The following is a 17,357-nucleotide window of genomic DNA, read 5'->3' on the forward strand; positions in this document are numbered from 1 at the left end:
GCTGCTACAACTTCTTAAAAAGATTACAAGCCTGAATGAGTTAGAGCTCAGGTCCAGTGTCTGTGACTCCTTCCAAATTGTTTCCTTCAGCTCTTTCAATATTTTTCATATCAAACTCTTACATTTTGAAAAAGCCATTTAGAGTTCAGCTGTTCTGCAATTCAAGTTCACAGCAAGCTTTGGTTCACAGAAGAAGGGGGGATGCATTTGAAACTAAATTTGATGAAGCCATCCTTCTATGTCACATCTGGGTAAATTCCAGAAGTGACACTGCAATGATTGGGTGACTGCTGTACTCCTGCCCGGGCTCATTGCTGGGGCTTAGCACAAGAACAAAAAAACCACATTTCCAAGATTCTGCTCAACTGGCACTCCAGAAATAGGAGGGCACCTCTCCCATCGTGTGCTGATACCCTGCATCACCTAATTGCCATTATCACCAATTACTGACAGAAGAGATCTGGGCAATGCTTACTGCTCCATTCCCCCGTTACTGTGCAAAAGATCACTCTTTTATTCATTCACAATCAATCAGCTGCTTTTTTCCTCCCAGTAGTTCTAGGTTATTGTGCCTTTAGTACACAGCTATTTATTTTTACGGTACCTGCTGGTCTCGGAGCTGTACTGGCCCTTTCCCACCTGGTTAACCGCACAAACCCTGAACTGGTAGGTGCGGGCTGGCGTCAGTCCGCTCACAGCAACACTGGTCATCTTTGGGTCAAGGTTTGAGAGGTGAACCTTCCAGGGAGAATCTGTTGGAACAATTTACATGTGAAAAAAAAGATGGAAATGCTCGTTAAAAGCTCTGCAGGAGGGAGAGAATGCCTCTGCCTGCTCAGAGCTCTTTGTGCTCGTTTTCCTCAGAGGAACTTCGGGAAAGAAGTTTCTTTTCAGCAGAAGAAACCTTCCTGTCAACCCACACGGTTATGCAGATTGCACATTTGTCTACTGGAAAGTGATGCTGCACATGTCATGGCATAATAAATAAAAACTATATTCATTAACATTTTAATAAAAGAGGAAACAAGCATGATAAAGACAGATGGGCTGTGTATTTCACAACCCATCTGTTTGGCAGGCCATTACACCACCACACCCATGAGTGGCTCTGGTGGAAGGACTGTAATGAAATTCACAGGCAGTTTGGAATATCTTCCTACCCAGCTTGCAAGCAGGTGTAGAAGCGTGACTCTCTCTGCCAAATCAGCCCTTTACTGTAAGACCTGAGAAAGCTTCTGCTGCAGATTCTACATGTCTGCAGTGGGGTGGGTTTTTTTTTGTTTTGGTTTGGGTTTTTGTTTGTTTGTTTTTGTTTGGTTTTTTTTGTTTGTTTGTGGGTTTGTTTGGGGTTTTTTTTGGTTTTGTTTTGTTTCCTGGAGACACTATATGGCATTTGGTCTAATAATTTCCCAGGAAGATTCCCTGGTATAAACAGCCCTGGCAGCACTATAAAACCCTCACTGTCAGTTCACACACTTGACATCCCGAGCTCCTCTGATGCCCGAATTACATTTTCAAGTTTTCAGAGAGGTCAGAAATGAACGCGCTGAAAATTAAATATCCTGACTTCTCTTCTTCACAGCCTGCTATCATATATTCCCCCTGAAGTCATGACTGAAATAGTTAGGGAGAGGTGACATTTGGTCTGTGTTGCAACAGTACAGCAATGGAATCAGTCAATTTAAAGATTTGTTCAGTATTTAAATAATACCAGCTGTTTTCATGCTCCCCGCTCAAAATTACTAACACTTCTGGAAATTACTGAGGAGCTAGCTGTAGATTTTGGCAACGTATCTGTGCATGTTGCTCATCAGAAGTGCACTGCAGCTCCTGGCAGGTCACCTAGACGTCTGCCTGAAAATGAAGATGAGATGTCCCAAAAGTGGAAGGCTGCTAAACTTCACACCAAGACGTAAACCACTCATTTAGTGCTTTTCTGGCACATTCCTTAGCAAGTTTAAGTCCTCTAGGGTGTGATGCCAGTCGGGCTATAAACATTGCATCTTTGAATTACTCACAATATATCTATTCTAGTAACAGCTTTCCAAGAACAAAGTTTTCTTAACACGAAAATGGACACTGCATTATACTGGGAATGCCAGAGAACGACAGTTGCATGGCAGTCAAGTTCCATCCTCACCAGTCGTTGATGATTCACCAGCGGTCACTTCGGCTGCAAGATCTCGACAATAATTCACCTTAGCCGAGCGCTGAACTTCTTTTAGAAAGACCTTAGAGGAAGCACACCTACGCTATCTAGAAAAGCGCTGGTTCGGAGTTGTTTTGCACCCTAGTTCCTTCTGAATTGCATCAAGCTTCCCTTGAGACTTCACAAACAACTGTTTGTAACTGTTTGTTACAGCCAGAGTGCACAGCAAGAAATCAAAGTAAGCCGAAGTTAAGGCATGGCTGCTTTAGTACATCACCTGAAGCAGCTTCCTGAGGAAAAAGGAAGAGCAGACACCAACAAGAGAGTGAAATACCCTTGTACGAGCTACCTGGGTAGTGGTCCACTTCCTAGAGCATTTCATTTGCTTACTGCTAGTGTAAACACCACCTGAGAGTGCTTAACCCAAGCAGCTCAATGTAGTGAGCAGTTTGATTCAACAACAGGGCCTATTAATCTCTTCAGCACCTTGGGGCTTTGCTCTGTTTATATGCTGCATTTGTAGAATACTTTATTAATTCTTTTTCCTCTCCTGGTGGAAGATAAAAGATCTGGCAGGAAGAGAGATTAAACTGAAAACTAATATAAACGAAGCCTATTCATCTCCTGGGCACTCTGATTCGTAAAGGAAGATGGTTTGGGGAGGATTTGCTTGCTCATGGAGCAGTGGATACAGTGAGTGTGCAGAGTATCTTTAAAATTTAAATGTCAAGTCTTTTTTTTTTTTCTTTTGACAATCAATAAACTAAACATTTCAAAAAGCTATTCTCCTCCCTTAAACACACAACAACCCCCTGAATTGTACAGAAGCTTGTTTTACTGTAGAGAAGAGTAATTCTGACACTGGAAACATGCCATAAAATTTTCAACACCGACTCTTTTCTCCTCCAGGGTTGACTGTCACTTGCTTGTCCCAGAAAGCCTGGAGGAGCTCCATAGTGACAAAAGACTTGCCAGGTCAAACTATTAAATAAGCCCCTGTTAGATTGAACAGACTGTGCTAATCCTTCATTTAATTTAAGCTGCCCAGAATGTACTCTGGGCTTTGCTTGCTTGCTCTTCCACCGAAATTGCTACTGGCTGAAAAACTTCCATGTTTAGCTATCGTCTTAAGGTTATTGGGCATTTTGAATTAACTCTGATTGCCTCTTCAAGTTAATTTATTAGAAACAAAGACTGTCACAGGCTACTCTCTAGTTTACAATGTGATTTTAAGGGTTTTAGAAATTACTTTTGTTCTGTCAAAATGTTTGGATGCACGTGTGATATGTTTAATAACACTGGTTACTCACCAAGAGGCATTTCTTCTGTATTTCCCTTTGTACTTTACAATTCATGCATTAATTGCAAATTTCTCAAAAGTCATTTCTAATTTGATATTACAGATTAGATCTATTGCAGAAAGCTGATTTTTGCAGGTTTGGAGTACATTTCCATCTCTTTCCTTCTCCAGAGGGTTTTGCATAGACGGTAGTATTAGAATTTGCTGTACTGCTGGAGTTTACTGAATTAATCTTTCAAATTTTCATGACAATCTGATTTGAAAAAAGTTCAAATAAAAATTAAGTGTCTCACCCTTCATTTGGTAGGGCTTCAGCAAGGTCTACCAATGGCCTGAGGAGTATCTTTTCACACAGTCACACATAGATCTGAGTAACAGTCATAATGAACAGCATAGTTTTACTTCCATTTTTGCAAAGATTTGTCAATGTGTTCAATTTCTATCATTTGAATATTCCTACCAAATTCAGGATGACAATTCGTAGGTTAAGTTAAGCACATATAGATGCTTTTCATAGGAGCTTTTATTACATCCTCATTGGCACAACGTGATGAATCTGAGTTATACCTTTATATCACACAGCACAGATATCCCAGATTTTCTCAGCAGGATCCTTTAAGTATTAATTCATTTATTCAATTAAAAAACTATTCAGAATATTTTTTCATTAACCCCTGAAATCTAAACTTCTTTGGAATAAGCTAAACATATCCCTTTCTAACTCCACAAAGATACTTCATTGGAATTCCTAGGTATATCACAACAGGGGCTAAACAGGTCATGAAACATCCAAACTTATATTAGTGCAAATGACAGCAATGCATGGTACTATTTATTTGAAAATCCTATTTCAAATTAAGGTTCACATTTCTGGCTCTGTGTGGGCAGGAATACTTAATGAATGTGTTTGTCTAGAACTGTGTTTTCCAAATTAGATTATAAATTTGCCCCCAAATGTTTAAGGCCATATGTCTCAAGTCACCCCTAGACAGAATCTACTGTGAATACTTGTAATGTGAGAATTATTGCATTGTGCCAAATACATTTTTTTTAAAAATTAGGTGACTAGAGTCGTTCATATTTCCAGCAATTTATATGCACAATCTGCCACTGTTTTTTTCCTCTAATTAAAATAAGGTTTTAATATCTCTTTACTGAATTGGTATTAATGAAAAGGAGTTCTAATCTATGCCAGGTGGAGTGACACGCCTCTCTCTAACACAGCTAGTAATTAGTCCCCTGAAATTTACACTCATTATTTTGAACCCTCTTCAGCTATTTCTCAGAAACAGATACTGTTATTATGTATTCATTTATGGTACGTGCTTCAAAATGTACAATAGATCCTAAAGCTATTAGAAAATTATTCAAAGCAAAATAGCTAAAAACCCGAACAAAACTAGGCTGCATTTTGGCACCTGTAACTGCAAAGCACAACACATGTATTAAACCTCCACAGAACCAAGAACAAAGTCTCCTGGGCAGCTTTGCTAACTGGAAAATAAATCATAATTCTCATGTCCCTGCCTAACCTTTACATGTATGAAAGCAAGTGGGGATGGGGATGCTGAGCATATTGCACTGTCGCTGACAGTGAAAGAGCTGATGAGACACAAGCAGATGAGCTCGTGGAGGGCATATGCCGACTCCTTGACAGTTGCTCTTTCTGCAGCACAAACAGGACCGACAGCAAACCTGAAAGGAAATTTTCTTTGAAAAGCAAAGAGAGATTCTGCACAGTCGTATCAGACAAAACTATACCTACACAAGATCAAGTGTCAGCTTTGTTCACAAACATCACTTGGGATGGGGGGGAACAAAGGAAAGGTGGTGTTTTCCGAAGGAGTAGGAGGTCTGCAGAAACTAGATATTAACCACACACTACCGAGATCAAAATAACTGAAAAACAAACACTTCCAGAAAAGAAAAACCAAAACAAGACAGTGACAATATGTAGACATTACAGTCAGCTTTCCAAACCAAAGTCACTGTTGACATTGTTCTACTATTCTGTTGGTACCTGCAAAGCTGAGCAGTAACATAAGAAATGAGAGAACACTGCAACAGTGGAATATTCAAGGGCTTAACTTCTTCTCTGTCCTACTTCTGAGTAACCATTCAGATGGTATATACGTAAAATCAAGGTAAACAAAGACAAAACCTGAAAGGACAGCAAGATCTAGAGTATTTCTGGGAGTTAAGATGCTCAATTCACAACAAACCCAGTCTGTGTTTGTTTTTTTGCAGCTGCAAGCTTGCTGAAGTACATATACCTATGATTTGTGATAACGAGACTCAGTGGTGGATTGCAATGCCATCAGCCAAAATTATTGGATCGATCACAGAGTGAGCAAGGGTTCACAGGATCCTGTGGAGTTCTGAGGGACTGTCTGCATGATTTCTGGAGAACTATTGTTGGCTTTTGCTGAACCTTCTACAAATTTCAGTGAACGAATTACAGCATTTTAAAACGATAGCACATTTACCCCATTCCTATACTAGAACAACTGCAAAGCACCTTTGCTAGAAAGGCACTTGAAGACCTTTCAAACTTCTCCTGGCACTGAGCAAGCTTGCCTTTTCTTTTAGTGACTCTTCCCAACCAACACAGCCAGCTGTGGACCCCAGTACATACGTTCTGCCCGCTCTGTGCTGTCTCTGCGTAAATACAGCTCTAGTACCTTTGCATCATGTTCCCAGGCTGGGGCTTTATTAGCTTGTCATTGTCAAAGCCACTGGGAAACATGAAACACAAGGGTAACGTCCTTGGGTGAAAGAATAGGTAAGGAAAAGCAAAAAGGCAGTTACTGGCCTGCTGTTGATAGCAGAGGAAGAAGAGAAGAGTAAAAATAAAAAAGAAGGTCACGATAAAAGGGTAGAGACAGAGCATGAGTGCAGAACACTGACTTTTCTCAGTCATTTGTTAAAAAATGATCAGGAGTCTTGGCTTGAAAAGAACTGTTTTAAGGATAGCAGTCCTGGGCATGAATTGGGATTGCTGCTAGGATTAGAATACTGCACTTTGCTTAACAGATGTCAAGATCATCAGTTCTGGGACCGCCACATCTGAAAAGTTATGCACTCCAGCCTGCAAAGCAAAAGGGTTGTATGTGATCTGAAGCTCAAGTTTCATCTCAGGCTGTCTGTGTGGCAAAACAAAACGCCTCTAGATAATCAGAAATCAGGACTGTTTCACATTCAGTTATGCAGTGGCTAATTTCCACATGTCAGAAAAAGTGATGCTCTTAATTTTTTCATCAAGAATCAATTGTTGGGCTTGAATTTCCAGCTCCTAGGGTGATAGAGATTAGAAAATATTGCCAAGGTGACTGATTTCCATATAACCTCATCTTTCCATCAACTCCTAAAGAGGCATTAGCAATATCCCTGAATAACCTTGCAAACTGAGAGCCGCAAAGGACCAGACATACCGCATGACAAAATTGTCAGAAGTGGCAGTTCACGGTGGCCAGGTTTCTAACCCACAAATATTTGTGTATCTTACAGTTAAAGATCCTCAACCACCTAGCTAAAAGAAGGGTGTAAAAGGATGACCTAGGGAAAGATATCTGTGTATCTGACATGATGACCTAGGGAAAGATATCTGTGTATCTTACAGTTAAAGATCCTCAACCACCTAGCTAAAAGAAGGGTGTAAAATGATGACCTAGGGAAAGAGGAGAAAATACGAACCCATATACAGATAAAAGAGTAGCTCCTATTGACATCTAAGTTTGTTCCTCTGACAGACCATCAGTTCCTTATATTATAATCCTGCCTGCCTGCATTTTTCAGGTGAAATTTGGGCTCTGAATGCATCAAGGTCTCTATGAAACCGGAGCAAAAGAAAACAATGGTAAGAAATAAAAACTGACTTCTGCTATTTTACAGGTGTTGAATAGAAGCACTGAGGAATGAGCTGTTGTGCCTCAAACCTGGCTGGCAAGGCTAGAGGTGGAACTAAGGCTTCCCTGTATAACAATTCCACAATCTCAGACCAGTTTTTGTTGTTTAACTCTTTCAACGTGTGAATAGATGAGTGCAAAACCCAGGGCTTCCCTTCCACGCACACTGCCTCTCATTTGGTAAACAACAGTAACACATTGTTAGTAGCTCTGGTAAAAGCTGAGTCTGAGAGAAGGCTCAATAATTAAGAGGAACATGAGGTTGAAACGTATTTGACTTTACTCACTGTTCTCAGAGAGCTCGACCATGTAGTACAGAACGGGGCTGTTTCCATCAAAGGGGCGCACCCAGGAGAGCATCACGCTGCGGCTGTACGAGGAATTTAGAGTGGCCAGAAGATTCTGAGGGGAATGAGGCAGCTCACTGTTAAGGAAAAGAGAAAGGGATTGAAAACAGCACAGAAAAATCAATCTGCATTTCATTCAGCTACAGTCTTGCAGGCAGTTAAAGGCACACGACATTTAGACTCGTATGATGATCGATATAAAACTACCAGCAGCTACTGTACAATTAAATAAATGAAAGACATCTCTGAATTCTTCACAATTTTATCCTATCTGGAAAAAAAAATAATTTATGCTGAAAGTCCCAAGGCTGATGCTTAGAACAGCTAATGGAAATGTTGCTAAGTGTGGAAAAAAGCCAATTTTCATACTGCTTTTGATTGAGACAAGTTGGCTAATAAATTTCCTCTCTCACTTTTTCTCCCTTCTTACGATGATGTCCTAGCAATGTGACAGCAGTAATACGTATAAACAGTAAAACACATGGGAGATATGATTTAACATGGAATTTTTCATACTCAAGGAAGCAGAAGACATTGACACTATCCATATAGAGCTACTAATCAAAATTACCATATGTATTCTTAGGCTACAGAACAGCTTGATTTACTCGCGGATTCAGGCTTATCCTGTCATGGGTAGAATCTTTCCTTCCTATAATAAGGATTTTTTTGGAAGCACCCAACCAGAAAATGTAGTGAAAATGCCTGCAGAAACCCCACGGAAATACAAAATGAAACATTAAAAAACAAAAATAAAACAGCAGCTCAATTAAAATGTGTAATTTCTCTACATAAAGGCAATTTGTGGAAAAACATTTCATTTGTACTCATTGGCTGAAAGTCGGAGGCTGCCTGGTGCAATGAGAAAACTCAATTCTGCTGCAAACCTTAAATGCTGATCTGTATTAAGTTAAAATAAACCCTTCAGCCATTACACTTGAGCCTGATTTCTGCTCCTTACTGTCCTGGTTCCTCAGGAGGACAAGGACCTCAGGGTGAAGGAAAAGCAAGGAGGGCCAGTTTTTACCCATTCCACCTATTGCTCCTCTGCAGGGAAGCTGAGGGGAGCCCTTCCTCAGCAAGCACCATGGATAATCCACTCTGGTCAGAGCAGGAGGCCACAGGGGTACTTCACATGCTTAATTTAAAAATGTAATAATTTCTGGTTGTCATGTATCATGCCACTGAAGGCTTACAGTTATTTAAAAACCTCAACTCCTTAGCCACTCACAGAAGTAAATACAGACTCTGGCTTTAAGCCAGAACAATAAATGTGTCCTGGCTTTTGGGTTCTACTAGAAGATTGAGGAACATATGGAGAGCCAGACAATAATCTCATTATTTTTTTGTTAAAACTGTGAATGCTTTTGTTTTCATGTTTGTGACGACTACACACTGCAGCATTAGCACCAAGACAAAAGGTTGCTGGGAGAGCTGAAGACTGATCAGAACAACACACAGATAATGGGACAGCACAAGCGGGGGACGCTCACCTGCCCACCCCTCACCAGGCTGGAAGGGTCCACGCTTCCCAAGCCTAAACCTAAACCTCAAAGCCTGGTCTCGTTTGACTTTAAATGCCTAACCACATTAGCAGCAAGGTGACCCCAGGCTCTTTCTGTAGTAAACACGGAATGACACCTCACGGTGTGATCCAGAACTTAACTTCATTAAATCACTTGCTCAAGATGCCTTGATTACGAGGAGTTTAGGCTGGCTGTGTTCTCACTTAGACCTGGGCATGGACCAACCAAGCTCCAGACTTCTGCTGCACAGACAGCTAAGACGTGGTCACTCCTGGGCTAGAAAAAACATCAGGCACAGGGAAGCATATGAACAGGTCCAATGGAAGCAGATTTTGAATAGGGCACCGAAAAATTTGGGATAAAAAAGTTTAGGGAATAGAAGAACCTGGAAACAAAGTAGGAGGGCAGCTGGTCTGCAATGCAAAATGGCAGAGCAAGCCTGTCATTTGGAAAGTGCGGCGTGGGGATTTAAGATATGGCCATTTACACAGGGACTACAGGAGCGTGCTACTTAATTTTGAATGAAACATTAAATTATAATAAACATTAAACCTCCACTACAATTTATCATTATGTCCTAAGCAAGCTGGTTGGAAAAGCGCTTTCGTGATTAAGCTGACAACGGAAATTACTGAAGGAAAGAGAGTGAAATGTCTTGTGGCATGGCTCACAGAGGTCCCAGTTTCTATTTTGTTTTATCATCAAGCCTTGTGGGGAAGAGCTTGGAGATGGGCTGTAGCTTCAGCCTAATCCAGGAGATGATGGTCACGCAGGGAGCAATGTAGGAGGGGTGGCAGAGGGGGAGCTCACAGCAAACTTATCCCCATGTAACAACTCTTCTGGGAACTAAGCAAACGCTCCTGGTATATATTGAGGATATTTTCAGGGGGTGCATTTACTAACGTTGTTTCCCCATACGTTCAGAAGGACTGAATTAACAGTTCATTTGAGGACAGAGGCTATATCACTAGGAAAGGCTTTGCAGCTCAGTCTCTTTTTCTTGGTGTATGAGTCTCAGAAGGCTTTTGGAAAAGAGAGGACATTCCCTTTTTCATGTTTTTTTAAAGCACAAACTGAGTTCAAACGTGGGTTTTGGTTTTTGCTTTCTTTTTTTTTTTTTTCCTTAGGATTTGGGTTTAATTGGTTATTCTCTTAGATTGACACAAACTGGTGATCAGTCAGCCGTGTGAAGGAAACAGGCACTTTCTGTTCAGACAGAGGTTGAGCAGTGGGAGCTGCAGCAGCCATCCAGTACACCTATCTCCACTAATATCATATTCCTTAGCCATATGTGTCCACACCGAACAGCAACAGATGGCGCTTACAGATTTAAATCCCTCAAGGTGAACATAACAAGTGCCTAAGAAACACACCTGGACAGAAATAAATATTTAAAACTACAAAGACAAAGCACAGAAGTGTACTTCTCTGTTTGTAGTATACAAAAGCAGAGATTAATAAATAGTAATTCTTACTTTACCAAGCACTTACACTTTCTCTCCCTCTCATTTGCTACCACATACTGTGTGGAAGCAGTGACAAATGAGACCTATACCACCATCATGAATATTCATGTTCCCAAAAGAGATCATTGCTGCTTTTTTTCCTACAAGAGAATTACTTTTCCTTGCTGCTAACATCCAAGACATCATTGCACGGAATGGTAATTCCAACCGCTCTTCAGGATGAGAAGGACCTCGGACTAGAACTACCCAGCTTCTGATAGAGCAAGAAAGTAGATGAAGTTTAGGACAATAACACACAGGCACGGGACAGCCCTTGATTGGAATTGGAAGTTTAATTCCAGCATTATTATTATTTTTCTTTTGTTGACTGAAGCCCCAAACAAGAAATATATGAAGGTTTTTCCATATAGAATATCTTAAGACCTCACTACTCTACTGCTGAAGAGTTGTATGGACACAACTTTTCCATAACTTTCTTTGTACGATAGCAAAGTATGTCTATGAACACTTTTAAATCTGTAATTGATAGATAAGCCCAAGGTTAATGGCATAACCACCAAGGTGACCTGAAGGGACTCTGACAAAGCAATTAAAACAGCAGATTTGCAAGAAAAGAACTTGAAGCCACTGTGACAATCTGGGAGAGAAATACTAGCTAGTTGCAGATGATACATGTTCAAAACAGAAACCCTAATGTTTTGAGTCAGCTCATCACTGCCAGAGGGCAGCTGAAAAATTCACTCAGCAAACACACAGAGTGTTTCGTAAAATTAGCTAAAAGCAGACTATTTGCTGAGGGAAATAAACCAGACACGGTTTGGAGAGATTTCTGAGAAAAATGGTCCAACAGCAGGTAATTAGAGAGACTGTGACTGAAGAGGGGATTACTAAAAAGGCAAGGGAGATTAAACAAGTTTTCTTGTCAGTTTATAAAAAAGCCCTGCTCCTATTTCATAAATTATTTCCTAAATCAGGTCCACCATACAAGTCTAACTTGGAGCAGGTGGTTCATCTGCTAGACCTGATAACGTGGTAAAAAGTTGAGCCTAGCCAAGCACTCAGCCCTGATGGCTTTGCTCATAAAAGTTTATAATGTTTTAAATTAAAAAATGTATCATCTGTTCCTCAAGACTTTCCAGTTTTTCTTGCAAAAGAATCCTCTTCTGTTTCTAAACATAGGAAGGACTCTCGCAAGGCATCCATGAGTTCTGAGGCTTTTTGTCTCTCGTAGGCCTGTAACGAGGTGGATTTTTGAAATTAAAGTCTTGCCAAGTCCCAAAGCGCACAGATTTATTTCCCATTTCATTTTGGTGGTCAGCACAAGCTCAAATCTACAGATAACTTGGGAAAGGCTTTTGAATTTTATTCTTTATTTTGCTAAAAACACCTACATTTCTGATACACCTTCAATGACGAACAGACACAATTGTATTTCCCAGTGTATTTCTGGGAAGTATTTCTCTTCTGAGTATCAAGTATGTTTAGACTCAGCAGTGAACCTTACTTCTTGGATGACATCTCAACATAGAGCTTGGAATAATAAACAGAAGCTTTCTTTCTAAGGAGGAAGGAATAATATATTTTCAAGTTTGACATCCTTCCTGTTTTCACTCCCTACAGAAAGGAAAAGAGATGGGCTATTAGAACTGAGGAATATGGGATCCACATGAAGGTAATTTTGTAATGAGGCATGATTTTGATTTGTTACTCTGCATTGGTCTTGCTGATTTTATTTTTAGCAATCAAGCTATTTTTTCATGGGATATATTGGGAAGAAATTGGAAAAAGTAGCGATTACAAATACTCTAGTACAAAGGGTATCAAAATTCACGTATAAATGAATGATAAAGGCGATACTGTGCATTCTTGGCAACCCACTGGGGTTTATTGTAAGTGGTTAGCTCCCCTCTTCTGCTTTTGAAGATGACAGAACAATAGTATTTCTTTCTCTGGTGAAAAAGAACTGAAAGAAGATGAACTTGCTGCCAGGAATAAATTGTCTATTTTTGTATTACATTGTCCTCCCCATATTTTTGCATAGACAAAGAGCCTAAAAGATTTTACTATATGTTGTGACATAACAGAGGCTTGTACAGGGCTTTGATTTTCCAACAATGCAGCATTACCATACTTTTCGGTCATGTTCATACAACAAAGAGGTTCTTTAGTATGGACTGCAGACAGGCAGATATTGAGCAGCAGCTATTATCAGGCATAGATAACGGTAATTCTGCATATTTTATATATACTGAGAACCCTCAGGATACTTTGAGCTGGAATCAGCAGACTTTCCCGTCAGGTGAGTGATACATTTTGATAACTCAGCTCATGCAGCTTTAGGAACAAACGTTTTTCCCTCTACACGTATTTCAGTATGGCATTTACAGGACTATAAAAGTAAAGCTAAATGAAGCTGGGATGTTTCATAACATATAATTATTTTCAGGATCAAATTGTATGACTTGCAGGAATGCAAGAGAAGCACAAGCTCGTCATCAAAAGACCTGCAAATGTTTCTGTATTTGCAGTCAAGAAACTCTGCTAGAAGAAAAAAAAAAGTAAAAAATTAAAATCCATGTCTTGCAGAAGAGGAACATCACTTGAAAATGTTTTACCTCGTGCAAACCAGATCAAGTGATGTACATGAAGAATAAACATATTTAGAGGGAAGACAAATGAATGACTAGAGTATCTTGACTAGCAATTAGTTTCTGTGCCCAAGTACCATCAGTGCAAAATTGATGAGCAAGGTAACCTTTGGCTGCACTTTAGCAAGTCCTTCATTAGTTTTCTGGCTTTCCTTTTCAAATATTTTTTTTCTTCATAGACATGGTGAGATAAATGATCCATCCTGCTTGCACCACCAATGCATACCATGCTGCGCTATCAGCGCATGCTCTTCTAGCAAGAAACAGTACCTTTTCCCCCAAGCCTGTCGTCCAACAAGGGAAGACAAAGGAAGAAAAAGTTTTCTTTCCTTCTTTTCAGATTAGAAAACCAGACCACTCAGAGATTAAATAACTGAAGGTCACCCTGAAGGTCAATGCTTTTGAATTGAATCAGTTTGAATAGAAATCAGTAACAAACTTATTTGTGCCTTTGGAAATTTCTCTTGACATGCCTAAAGGTAGAGGAGGGATATGCTGGTTCTTGGGGGAAAAAAGGTGGTGAGACAATTGGAGTTGTCAGATAAAGCGAGGTAGGCTACAATATTGTCTGTTGGTAGCCTGCTCCAGTCTGTAATCTGTTGAGAGGCCTCCTCTGAACATTTGTCTGACATTAGTGCTACTCAAGGCACTGAAGTGTAAGTGCTCATCGATGGAAATGTACATGCCCTGTTTGTTAATGTTCTGCACAAGAGAATTATCTGGGAGAACAGGGAATGTTATAGATCTGTCATTCGTATACAAGCTAGAATTTAATTTAGGCTTTACTTCAGACGTTTCCTTTCCACATATTTTCTTCTTCATTTCACTTCTGTTGTATCATGTATCTCTATTTCTCACAGATTTGTGCTGCTGAGCCAAACGATAATGATGAAAGCTGCAAAGGAATGCAATGTTCTCTGCCATTATTGCACTACCTGCAGCACTACTTTGAAATAAAATGTCACAATTCAAGGTATGATTGAATGACTTATCAGTTACTGAAGTCCTCCAGAAGAGTGGGTCTGATATATTTCTTTAATTCCTCCAGGAAAAACAGGTGATGGGCGATGACCAGCAGAACATCGGAGGAAGTGAAGATACAGGATTAAGAGCCAGCCCCAGTGCGTGGAGAGCCAGCCAACACAACTGGAATGAGCTGGGGTTCAATATAGTAGCAGTATATTTTGAATTGTCTTCTGCTCTTGGACTCAAACCAGCAGTAAAACGCACTCTGGGAGGAGAGCTGAGGAGTGCTTAATTAGAGAAAGAATGTATGACCACTCTCTGAAAATGGGCATCTGATCTAGCCTTGGCACTGTCAGAATAATGCTGCATCAAACAGCCCTCTGCACAGCAAATCTCAGAGGCAAACTCATTACACTGCCAACAGCAGAAGTTGCCATCTTCTCAGAGAGATCAGGCATGACCAGCAAAACCAGATGCAATTTTAGTTAAATTAAAGCATGTGGCACTACTCAAATAAATAAAACCCAAGAAGTCTATGTAAAACATTACCTTCTTATTCATTTGGTCTGCTCCACACGTGTACCAAACTCACGGTTGTTGCTTTTAGTCATAAAAATAAAATGGAAGTACACTTCACCCCAGTGGAAAGACAGAAATAGAAAATATGGAACCCCGTAATGACATTTTTATAATCCTTTTTCAGAATTGAACTGTACTTTAAAGATTTTCTTGGTTTTATTTTTGAAGATCCTTAGGAATAAAGAAAGGTATACATAAAACTATTTTTCCCCTGGAAAAGTACGTATAAAGAGAATGCAGGAGTAAGCAATGTCTGTCCAGGGACCAGCTATTCTGATGTAAGTTTAACAAAGAAAAAAAAATACTAAAAGGAGGAAAACATTTTCTTATAACCTTGACATCATAGCGCAGCACCTGGGCTTTTTCAGAGCGCCCTACAGCACAGATGACAGGGTTCAGGTTGGAAGGGACCTCAGGAGGTCTCTAGTCCAACCTCCTGCCGACAGCAGGGTCAGCCATGAGATCAGACCAGTTTATTCAGCCTGGTCTTGAAAACTGGAGACAGTACTCTGGATGTAGACTAACCAGTGTCAAATAAAAGGGGATAATCATGGCCATCAATCTACCATGCTGGTGTTACCATAGCCCAGGATGCTGTCAGCCTGTTTTGCTGCCAGAGCACACAGCTGGCTCATGTTCAGCTGCCACCTACCAATATCCCCAGGTTCTTTCCAGCAGAACTGCCACCAGCCAGCCACTGCCCAGGCTATACTACTGCAAAAGGTTATTCCTCCCCAGATACAGATGTTGCGTTTGTTTTCTAGAATTTCATAAGGGTCCTGCTGGCCCATTTCTCAGCCTAAGTTCCTCTGAATGGTGCCCCTGCCCTCAAGTGTATCAACTGTCCCCCATCTATTTTGTGCCACCTAGAAACTTCATGAGCATGTACTCCAACATCTCCTCCAGATCACTGATAAGGATGCTGGACAGGGCATGTCCCATTTACAGTCCCCTGCAGTAGTCCACTTGTTACTGGCTTCAAGTGGGTTGCCATCTCTTAATCGTTATCCCCCGAGCTCTATCACCCAACCAGATGGGTATCTACACGTAGTGGTTCAGACAGATGCAGTTACTTGGAAGTAACTTCCAAGGCTCCAGTTAATGGAGGCCCCAGCAGCATGGCAGTATGCAAAAGGGAGGACATTTCAAGGCAGTTTAATTAGGAATGAACCAGGCTTATTTGCCTTTCAAAAACCTCCACACCAAAAATCAAACTTACAGACTCTCCAGATCACTTAGAATGAAACGCCAGAGAAATGCCCAAGGGTATCTGAAACCAAGCGTAGTGTGTATTTCAGATGGAGTACTCACATCACTTCTAGTCGAGCCGTTCTGGAGTCATTTCCTCCAAAAGAAATGACCTCACAGGTATAGTCTCCGATATCACCTGACCATGTCTGGCTGATGAGGAGGGTTCCATCTTTCTCTACAGTGATCCTGGAACTGCTGGATGGATTTATTACAACACTGTCCTTCTTCCAAAGATACCTGAGTATTACAACGTTTCAGTTATTAATTACTCCTAAGAACTTCAAAACAGATTCAGTTGAACTGCGCTGTAAGTTATCAGCTTCTGTAACCAAACATTAAAAATGACAGGCCCCTACAGTTACTTTCAGGAGCAGGGCCTTTTAAAAAATTAAGTTTTAGATCTGTGATCGGAATGAGAAATGTAATTGCATACCAGATACTATATATTTAATAAACAGTACTTTACATTTTACATGGAAAAGGTGAAGTATTCATAAATGTCCAAGTTCTTAAGTTCACCTTCATCGGCATTTTAACCTAGAACGTCATATGTCATACTCTGCAATTAACAGCTGAGGTGTTGGCCCATCTCTGCTAAGACTGTAATGAGACTAGACTGCCATAATCAGTAACATCTTGAAACTGCTGTGGCAAGGTTTACTAGAGCTCAGCTATCACAACACACGCATCAACACTCAACAGGGATATCTACAGCCCATAGTCTTACAGCTAAGTATCTCTACATGGCATTCTTACACCTGCATTTCTCTTTCCAAAGTTCTTTCCTCAGTTGACCCTTCTAGCACCTTCCAAACTGTTCCTTGCGTTTTCTTTTGCTCGTATTGCTTTCAGACTACATGAGTTTTCATGGCCAACGAGCATCCTCTAAGAGCTCTAGTGTAAATTTTAATAGTTAAGACAAATTCTGTCCTCCTTTATACAGTTGGAGCAGACTATAGCCCCAAGTTATTGAGTTGTTTCCAAGAACACAGGCATGCCTTGTGTGGCTTTCATGCACCCCAATGTAAACACTTCTGAAATCCTATTCCTTCTCTTTGGCTTTTACTCTCATTAAGTATCAGCTTCTGACAAGTTGGTTTTATTGATAGTGTATTAACCTTGACAGTAAAATCATGGAAGGCTATATTGAAGTCATGAAGTGGAACATAGCTCATTGTAAATAATACATAAGGCTGAAATAGAAGATGGGATTTATATGA

The 17,357-nt window shown here is 40.4% G+C and overlaps 1 protein-coding gene across 4 annotated transcripts in view; it reads right to left on the reverse strand.

The window, feature by feature from the left end:
• The window catches only part of SDK1 (sidekick cell adhesion molecule 1), a 412,303-nt gene that overhangs the window by 122,914 nt on the left and 272,032 nt on the right, over positions 1 to 17,357 (reverse strand). For all 4 annotated transcript variants that reach the window (XM_037385086.1, XM_037385085.1, XM_037385087.1 and 1 more), the window contains 3 exons: positions 16,198 to 16,374; positions 7,642 to 7,778; positions 605 to 752 (listed from right to left, as the gene is read on the reverse strand). In XM_037385086.1, the coding sequence (XP_037240983.1) occupies positions 605 to 752; positions 7,642 to 7,778; positions 16,198 to 16,374 (462 nt within the window). The remainder of the gene's footprint in view (positions 1 to 604; positions 753 to 7,641; positions 7,779 to 16,197; positions 16,375 to 17,357) is intronic.

The sequence above is a fragment of the Falco rusticolus genome, chromosome 4 (genome assembly GCF_015220075.1).
Source record: "Falco rusticolus isolate bFalRus1 chromosome 4, bFalRus1.pri, whole genome shotgun sequence".
Taxonomy (NCBI): domain Eukaryota; kingdom Metazoa; phylum Chordata; class Aves; order Falconiformes; family Falconidae; genus Falco; species Falco rusticolus.